We start from the raw sequence: 9932 nt of genomic DNA, 5'->3' as shown, positions 1-9932 counted from the left end.
CTGAATGTCTCTTTCCGCTAAATTTGGCAGGGAGAATGGCGTCCACAGGAATGGCGAAATCGATGGCGAGTTTATGCGTCACTCGATCAGAGAGAAAAAATCATTCTTCACCTTTGCGTTTGGATTCAGAAGAAGAATCGATCACGTCCTCCATGAAATTCGAGCCTCGCCGGTGTGGTGTTCTCTTCTGAGATTCGTTTTCTCCAAAGGTCTCTTACTTTTTGAATGGCAGCTCTAGATGTGAACGCACAAGAATGAAACTGATGAATTGGTAGGAAGAATCTTGAGGAATGGGTGAAAACATATTGGTGGATTCTCATGTTTGGGTGGAGGACCCGGAGATTGCATGGACTCACGGGGTTGTGCTTAATATCAAGGGAGACGAAGCTGAGGTTAAAACCAATGATGGTAAAGAGGTAAATAAAGACTTCTTCGTTTTTTCTTTTTTTTCTTTCTTTCTTCAGTTATCTAATATACTGCTTCCAGCTTTTGAGAATTCACCTCCAAGAGAGAGTTTTTTTTGGCAGTCCTTTGTCGTATTAGAGAAATGGTCATGAGATTATATATATCAAAGATTGTTCTGCTTGATAAAGCTTGTTTCTTTATAGGAGATTTAGACTAATGGATGTAATGCACACTAAAAATCTAACTATTTTTTCATGAATGCATCCTTTAACATGGTTTCATTTTGCTAATGCTACATGCTCAGAGTGTCGGTTTTTGTTTTAATTAGTCGTTTGGTAGAAAATCCACTTTCATACAGAGTTTTATGCTTTAATTCATTTTAATGCCATTTTTCTGGAGTTTACTGGTGCTGCTTTGCTTTCCATATCTCTGATTCATTCATTATTCCTTTCACTTGTTAGCTTGTTGCTAAATTATCAAAACTATATCCAAAAGACGATGAAGCTCCTTCAGAGGGAGTAGAGGACATGACACGATTATCTTATCTCCATGAGCCTGCGGTTCTCGACAACTTGGCCACCAGATATGGGCTGAATGAAATTTATGTAAGAATATTTCATTTCTGGTTGCATACCAAATATTTTCATACTAGTCCTTGGTAACTAACCAGTAGTTAATGCAGTAATAGGGAGTCTGTTATAATTTTTTGACATCATGACAGACTTATACAGGAAACATTCTTATTGCTGTCAATCCCTTTCAAGGACTCCCTCATCTTTATGACGCTGAGGTTATGGAGAAGTACAAGGAAGCCTCCTTCAAAGAATTGGGCCCTCATGTTTTTGCAATTGGTGGCATTGCATACAGGTGGTTAATGAACTCTTTGTTGTTCGTTTTTTTGATGTTTTCTTTTCTCTATAAAAATGGCAGAAGTGTTTTATTTATTAGTTTGAGAAATTTTGAAACAGGGAAATGATCAATGAGGACAGGAATAAATGTATACTGGTCAGTGGTGAAAGTGGGTCTGGAAAGACAGAGACGACTAAGATGCTCATGCGTTACCTTGCATACTTTGGCGGGCATACTGCAGGTGAAGGACGGACGGTTGAGAACCAAGTCTTAGAAGTAAGTTGTGATGAATAGATCCGTTTTTGTTTGTTAGGCTTTCTTGAGTATACAATCTTGAGATATATCCCTTAGATTGGACCTTGCTCATTATGTGATACCACTGGGGTCTCTTCTTTTGGTTTTGGATCTAATTCTTTGTGCAAATTGGATCATGTTACAGTCAAATCCAGTTCTCGAGGCATTTGGAAATGCGAAGACTGTTAAGAACAACAACTCCAGGTAAAGATAAAGCTTCCATTTGCTTGTAGCAGTGCTCCTCACTCTTCTACCTGCCGTTAGTGGATACTAATGTATTTTCTTGTTGCAGTCGTTTTGGGAAATTTGTGGAGATTCAGTTTGATGATGTGGGTCGAATATCTGGGGCAGCCATCAGAACCTACCTTTTGGAGAGGTCTCGTGTTTGCCAAGTTTCAGATCCTGAACGCAACTATCACTGCTTTTACCTCCTGTGTGCTGCTCCTCCAGAGGTAGCTTATCTAAGTTGCCCTCACATATACTCGGATGAATCTTTGAAGTGGTAAAGAATATCAAATTTTGCAGGATGCTGAGAGATTTAAATTGGGGGACCCTAAGTCCTTTCGCTATCTTAACCAATCTAGCTGCTATGAACTTGATGGTGTAAATGATGCAGAGGAGTATCTTGCCACTAGAAGAGCTATGGATGTAGTTGGAATAAGTGAAACAGAACAGGTTAGCAATTCCTGTCTATCACCTGTTGATTGCTATATAGGAAATAACTTATCTTCTTTTGTCTCCTCAGGATGCAATTTTCAGAATTGTGGCTGCCATTCTCCATCTTGGAAATATTGAATTTTGCAAGGGAGAAGATGCTGATTCATCATCTCTAAAAGATGAACAGTCAATGTTTCATCTCCAAATGACGTCAGAATTGCTCATGTATTATATTCCTCTTCTACTGTTCCAAGTTCCAACTAAACTCTTATTCTCTTAATGCATGTAATCACAACTTGTTGTTTTAGGTGTGATCCCAATTCCTTAGAAGATGCTTTGTGTAAGCGTATGATGGTCACCCCAGAAGAAGTTATCAAAAGAAGTCTTGATCCTCTTGGTGCTGCCGTCAGTAGGGATGGTTTAGCAAAGACAATATACTCTAGACTCTTTGATTGGTAAATTTCTATATCAGTATCCAATTATCTATATTTTCTCCACATGCTACTGAGGGTGACATCTGCTAAGTCGGAACTCGTAATTATCTTCCAGGTTGGTAAACAAAATAAATATCTCTATCGGACAAGATTCTCACTCTAGGCGTTTGATCGGAGTCCTTGACATTTATGGTTTTGAGAGCTTCAAAACCAACAGGTGATGGCTGAGATATGATTTAATCATATTTAGAATGCATTTATTTTGAGCTGAGATATGATTTAATCATTATTAGCTCCAAAATTGTGATCTTTGGGAAATGATGTCTTTGTATAAGTTTCCAGGACTAAAGAGATATCTATAACATCACCTAATCTAACCTCTACTTTCAGTTGTTCACTGACTTGTTTATATTCTCCGTGCAGCTTTGAACAATTCTGTATAAATTACACGAATGAAAAGCTGCAACAGCATTTCAACCAGGTATGAGGTCAGTCATAGGTTATGGCTGCTGATTTTGGCTCAAGATTCTGTTAATTAATCTGAAAATCATTATACTGTACAGCATGTATTCAAAATGGAACAAGGTGAATATGAGAAAGAAGAAATAGATTGGAGCTATGTGGAGTTCGTTGATAACAAAGATGTCGTGGATCTGATTGAAAAGGTTTGTTATATCCATTTTATCTGTTACCTCATGCTGCATCTTTCTTTTCTAAAACTCTGATTTCAATCTTTTACAGAAGCCCGGTGGTATCATTGCTCTTCTAGATGAAGCATGGTATAATATAAATGTCTCTACCTGTAGCTGTAGTTTAGTGTTTTCGTCTCAAACCACAATAATTATGTGTTATAAATTAACGTTTATCCCTTCTGCAGCATGCTACCCAAATCAACTCCTGAAACATTTTCTGAGAAGCTGTATCAAACATTCAAGAATCATAAGCGCTTCATAAAACCAAAATTGACTCGGTCAGATTTTACGTTAGTTCATTATGCAGGGGAGGTAAGTGCATTTCACACACTGCTGCTTTCAGAATTAAAACTAGATAATTATGATCTTGAATGTGTATTTCCCATGTTATTTTTTGCAGGTTCAGTACCAGTCCGATCAATTTTTAGACAAAAACAAAGACTATGTTGTTGCCGAGCATCAGGATTTGTTAAATGCTTCCAAATGTTCTTTTGTGTCGGGCCTTTTTCCTCCTCTTCCTAAAGCGAGTAGCAAATCTAAGTTTTCCTCCATTGGCGCTCGTTTCAAGGTGACGTTCCTGCAAATTCCATTTGAGACTTTTTTAGCAAATAAGGTTGAACTTTTGATGCTACACTCATCATCTGTATGGGCTGACATGTTCAAGTAATTGGTGCAGCTACAATTGCAACAGCTGATGGAGACACTGAATCTTACGGAACCGCACTACATCAGATGTGTTAAGCCAAACAATTTGTTGCAGCCAACAGTGTTTGACAATGCCAATGTCTTGCACCAATTACGCTCTGGGGTCAGTGATTCATTTGAATTGTTTATGATTAACATGTTTTGATGTGTTGAGGTGTTATATGATATTTGTCTTTATGCAGGGTGTTCTTGAGGCCATCAGAGTGAAATGCGCTGGATATCCAACAAATAGAACTTTCATTGAATTCTTGAAACGATTTATCATTCTTGCACCGGAGATTCTGAAAGGAGAGTACGTATCAGTTCTACCCATCAAGCTTGAACTTTCTAATTGCTCCTGGAGTTTGTTATCTCAGTTTCCATACCTTACACTGTAAGCAGGTATGAAGCAGATGATGCATGCAAGTGGATTTTGGACAAAAAAGGGCTTACAGGTTTCCAAGTAAGGTTCCTAGTAAGTTCACTAAATATAAAAGGAACCCCAGTCCCATTGATGCGTGTTGATATGATGATATCTAATTTGCAGATTGGGAAAAGTAAAGTTTTCCTTAGAGCTGGTCAGATGGCTGAGCTAGATGCACACAGAACAAAAGTGCTTGGCGAAGCAGCGAAGATGATTCAAGGACAAGTTAGAACCCGTCTCACAAGAGAACGATATGTACTCTTGCGGAGGGCTTCAGTTAATATACAAGCTAATTGGAGAGGTGAGTTGCCATAGCTTTTGTTTTGGCGTTATGGTTTCACTGAAGGCTGATAAAGTCTCTCTTTTCATATTTTAGCAAACCTTGCACGAAAGATATCAAGGTACATGAAAAGGGAGGAAGCCGCCATCAAAATTCAGAAAAACTTACGTAGACAGATTGCGATTAAAGATTATGGGAATACCAAATCTTCGGCAGTCACATTGCAAAGTGGACTCCGGACAATGGTTGCACGCCATGAGTTCCATTATAAACTGAAGTCTAAGGCAGCGACTGTGATCCAGGTCCTTCTCTCGTTACTCTTATGGAATCATTCTATCTCAAGAAAAAGAAATTAACATTAACTCGTAAGAAACTTGCAGTCTTACTGGCGTGGTTACAGTGCTATAACTGACTACAAGAAACTGAAAAGAGCTTCTCTTGTTTATCAAAGCAAACTCAGAGGAAGGATTGCTAGAAAACAGTTGGGACAGTCAAATCAGGTATTCCAGACCAGTCCCTGCAAGCTTATTTGAGTATTCAAGTGTTTTGATCTATGCAGATGGCTCTCCTCACTAGAGGAAGATGTATTGATATAAAATCATGTGTGTAGGCTGACAAAAAGAAAGAGACAGAACATGAAAGAGAGGTGGAACTTTCCAATCGAGCCGAAGAGGCAGTTGATAAGTCGTTTGTAAAGCATTCAGATGAAAGTGGTGATGAAGATATGGGACATGACAGAGAGACAACACATTCCATCCAAGAAGATGATGGAACTGAAAAGTCCTTTGTAATGCATTCAGAGCATAGCGATGATGGAGAGATAAGACATGAAAGAGAGACAAAGCATACCACTATCCAAGCAGATGATGGAATTGAAAAGTCCTTTGTAATGCATTCAGAGCATAGTAGTGATGAAGAGAAAGGACATGAACGACATACAGAACATACCATCCAAGCAGATGATGGAATTGAAAACCCCTTTGTTCTCGATTCAGAGAACCTTTACAACAACTTCTCTGATGTAAGCCATATAACGAACCCTTTTCGTGATACAGAAATTGAGTCCCTCACTGCCGAAGTTGAGATGTTGAAGGTAATGTTTCTATTCCCCACCAACATTTTGAACAGCTTCTAGACATGTTGCTATATTGTTTTGTTTACCTGATACTTAAATTTTACTCTTCAGGCCTTGTTGCAAGTTGAGAAACAAAGGGCTGACATCTCCGAAAGAAAATGTGATGAAGCTCGAGAACTTGGTGAGAGAAGACGCAAACGATTAGAAGAAACAGAAAAAAGAGTTTACCAACTACAAGACTCTTTGAACAGGTATTAATTGATTAACAACCAGAGATGATCTTGTGTTCCTGATGCTAAGTCTTGTTTAGTGTATCCCAGGTTGTTATATTCTATGTCGGACCAATTCTCGCAACTGAAGTCCATCCTGAGATCTACTTCCATGTCTTCAACGATGGCTGCTTCAGCGCCAGTTGTACGTGATGATCTTGCTGACAGCTCTGAGAACTCTGAAGCTTCATCAACTGATTCTGATTTCACTTTTCCAGCTCCATCTTCTTCTTCTCCAGATAATCCAAATCAGCTGCAGGTTATTGTTCAAGATCTATCAACCACAGAGGCCAAAGGTCAGTGGTAATAGCACTAAAATCCCATATTTTTCTATGAACATAATAGAGTACACAACAGACTTGATTGTGTTTCCAAGTCAAAACACTTGGCTACTTTATTCACCTTGAATCCTTCATATAATAATTAATAAACAGTTTGCAGAAGGTGTACACTGTTAATGGAATTATCCTTTCTTCTCATCTTGTAGAACAATAAATATTGCAGGAACAGAGATTAAGAAGGAAGGGGGCTTTGAAGATTACTTTTGATGATGGAACGCCGTTTTGATCTCTTCACCAGATATTTTTGGAGTGCTGCTAATCTCTTTACTCCATATTGTTGTCCCAAAGGCAATTGCTTTAGTGTTTACAACTAGTACAGACTCCAGTCACAGTTTTCTCATGATTAGATGCTGCAATAACTGTTTAGATATCAGGTTCTATGTGTTTAATGCATACAAAAGCCATGTTTGTTTCTTCAACTAATACAATTGCTACTTAATTCTAGAATTATTCATTTGCTTTCTTTTCAGTGCAATCTATATGAGTTCGAAATCCCTGTCAGTTTGTGCTTTGAGCTAAAAGAAAGTGTCAAATCTCGGGGAAAGGAGTCTAGAATAATTCTAACTCTTATGAATAACAGGTTTAACAAGCACCAGTGGTCTAGTTGTAGAATAGTACCCTGCCACGGTACATCACTATTTTGTTATGTTTTTTGCCAGCCCATTAGAGCATTAACTGCTAATCGGCAATAAATTTATGCTTTTTTATTTGCCTCGTTGCATCATTTTCTTAAACGAAGCTATTACACAGGAGTAAAAACACTCATCACATGAAGATTTATACTTGTTTGTGAATACTTGTCCTTCTTGAGCACAAGATCCATACCATAAACACTAGAGGCATGATTATTCGAACATATAAATAAACATACAAATTTCTGTATCATACTATAACACTGGATCCTAATTTAGGATTTTTGCTTAGATTTTTTTATCTTTTCTGTATAGCCAAGCCAATTTCTCGAACATGTAAATAATCATAAATCCAAGACCATTTACCTGAAAATGATCCAAAAACTGTCGTCTCCAATGAGGGAAACACCCCCAAGGCCGAGTGTACTAGACTTGACGTACGTACGAGCAAAGTCTTAAGAATCAAGACACAGAGTGTTTTTAGTTAACTAAGAATTTGTGTTTTTTTAAGTTAAAACGTAATAAATTTGTGATGATATCGAGATGGTTAGTATGATTTATGTTACATATATAACAATAAAAAAGATATATGTTCCAAAAGATTTTTTTTTTATAAGCCCTATCGGCTGATCCGGTTGGCCCCGGGAGGAACGCACTTAGGGCCTGATTGGTTCAAACGTAGCGGTTGCAGTTGCGGGAGTTTGCGGATGCGGGCGGTTGCGGTTTCTAGCAGTTTTAAGAGATTTGTACGACTGGTTCTGCGGTTATAAATCGGTGCGTTTGCGGGATACTTATGACTGGTTAACTACAAAATGCAGTAACGGTTAAATAATAAATTAACAATATTTACATTTTATATAATTATAAAAATATTAAAAATCATAATATTATAATAAATATAAAAATTATATTTTGAAAGCTATAGTTTTAAATTTTTAAAAATTATAAAACATATTTTTATTTTAAAATTTTATAATATTAATTAAAGTATAATAGATATATTTTAGTGTTTTTATAATTTCAATTTAAAATTTTTATTGAATATTTTTATTTTTGTATTTATATTGTTTTAAAAAAAAGAAAAAAAAATTATCCTCCCGCAACCGCCTGCAACCGCAAACAGCTAGTTGGAACCAGCTTTTGAATTTATGAGGTTTAGAGCGGTTTGAACCGGTTTGGAGCGGTTTGAGCGATTGTTGTCAAACGCCAACAACCGCTACTAACCGCGAAAGCTGCGTTTGCGGGTGGTAGCGGGAAAACCAGTCATACCCTTAGTGCTATAAAGTGGATTACCCGAAAGCATACCACACTGCATGACCAAAACATCTGGAGGATATTAATATATATATATATATATATATATATATATGATATTTAATATATTTCGAGGGCATCTAGAATTTTTTTCTTATTTATGAATACCAAGCCGGTTCTTTGAGCCAGGCAACATCAACAATCGAGACCAAAACCATCAAAAAGTCTTGAGGCATACACGTATAAGCTACATAAAAATAATATATATATATATATAATTATATATAGATGGGATATGTTGATAGGAATCAACCCATGTCTTGATAGAATGAACCATCATGAGAAGGAGATGTAGCCAAAATTTGCTGACTGAAGCTCTTTGAGATGATCTTGATTGAAAGAGTTCAAATGTTGTTCCAAATCAGGGTAGATGGAGACTTCTCCAAAGCCCGAGCAGTTCCCGGTGGGGTAACTATTAACTGTCGCATCTCCGTGCTGAACCATCCATGAACTTCCGGTTTGGTAAACCAAACGGGTCTCATCATGATGATGAATATTTCGATGTTCATGATGATGATCATGATGATAAGAAGTCTTAGTATTGTCTCCATAATAACTATTAGGGTTTACTGATGATGGTGAATCAGCAAACATTATGCTTTGTGCAGCCTGTTGCTTTAGAATCTCAAGCTGCGCTTGTAGATTCACAACCTATAAACACAAAAATAAACAATTAAAAAACAGTCGGCTAAGTATTCTTATATATTGATTATATATGTTTATATAGCTTGGAAATATCAAGATTAGGGTTTTGAAAGGAAATACCTGTTGTTGGAGAGCAAAGATATGAGAGACACAGCCATAAATTGGATCTTGAAGCCTAGCTTGTGCTTCATAAGAGATTGTAATGGCGGCTTCACAACGATCACTAATGGGGAGATTCGAGAGAATTTTAGAAGCATTGCTAGCTCCAAAGACCTTGTGAATGGCTGCAAAGTGTGGAGCTCCTTGGTCATGACAAAAGTATGGAGCAAACACACATCCATTTGCACATTTCCTCCTAAGAAACTTACAAGCTCCACAAGGAGAGCCAGAGCTACTCATGATATGATTGGTGTTGATGACAATTCTTGATTCGAAGGTCGAATTTAATTTTAGGATCAATTGTGTTTGTTGCTATGGGAATAGGTTTTTGATTTAACCTTGAGTATAGCTTTAAGGAGAGATGTTTTATAAACAAGGCAAAGGTGAAGATGAAGGTGGGTTACATTATTCCATTTGTTTAATTATAATTTGTCTGCTAAATGGCCTACAGTTCTCATGTTTATTTTTATTCATTCCTTCTGCAGTAGTACAATTTTGTTTTTGCTAAAGAAATTGACAATCCTTTTGGATTTTTCTATGCATAAAAAACGAGAGATTCACTGTAATTAAGAGAAAAGCATGCCCGATATATAATGTATATAAAAAAACAGATATTGCATAGTAGATGGACGTGTACATCTCTACTAACCCAATTTGATTAAACCTAAAGCAAAAAATTAAATAAATAAAAGACAAATTGATTACATGTACAATCGACCTTCTTTTTTTTGGCTCCACACAGTTAGCGATGAAGAAATTCAACATAAATATAGACATA

The 9932-nt window shown here is 37.0% G+C and overlaps 2 protein-coding genes across 8 annotated transcripts; one reads left to right on the top strand and one right to left on the bottom strand.

The window, feature by feature from the left end:
• Positions 1-6845, top strand: LOC106343037 (myosin-16). 7 transcript variants are annotated; one of them, XM_013782143.1, is made up of 25 exons: positions 1-416; positions 867-1010; positions 1127-1272; positions 1374-1530; positions 1694-1752; positions 1841-2000; positions 2074-2223; positions 2294-2430; positions 2514-2660; positions 2755-2856; positions 3063-3120; positions 3203-3304; positions 3381-3418; positions 3517-3643; positions 3732-3899; positions 4008-4139; positions 4219-4328; positions 4418-4478; positions 4563-4740; positions 4816-5021; positions 5100-5219; positions 5330-5812; positions 5906-6045; positions 6115-6359; positions 6568-6845. In XM_013782143.1, the coding sequence occupies exons 1-25, from the start codon at positions 291-293 to the stop codon at positions 6609-6611; spliced, it is 3540 nt and encodes a 1179-aa protein (XP_013637597.1). In that variant the 5' UTR covers positions 1-290; the 3' UTR covers positions 6612-6845. The 7 variants fall into 7 exon arrangements, with proteins under 7 accessions (XP_013637597.1, XP_013637598.1, XP_013637599.1 ...); XM_013782144.1 differs by having other exon boundaries at positions 6115-6366; XM_013782145.1 differs by having other exon boundaries at positions 6551-6781.
• Positions 6846-8626: 1781 nt separating this feature from the next.
• Positions 8627-9479, bottom strand: LOC106341188 (LOB domain-containing protein 29). The gene is made up of 2 exons (XM_013779998.1): positions 9116-9479; positions 8627-9001 (listed from the first exon to the last, which is right to left on the bottom strand). The coding sequence occupies exons 1-2, from the start codon at positions 9392-9394 to the stop codon at positions 8627-8629; spliced, it is 654 nt and encodes a 217-aa protein (XP_013635452.1). The 5' UTR covers positions 9395-9479.
• Between the last annotated feature and the right edge of the window lie 453 nt (positions 9480-9932).

Source organism: Brassica oleracea, chromosome C4 (assembly GCF_000695525.1).
Source record: "Brassica oleracea var. oleracea cultivar TO1000 chromosome C4, BOL, whole genome shotgun sequence".
NCBI lineage: Eukaryota > Viridiplantae > Streptophyta > Magnoliopsida > Brassicales > Brassicaceae > Brassica > Brassica oleracea.
This window is presented reverse-complemented; position numbering and strand designations above follow the sequence as displayed.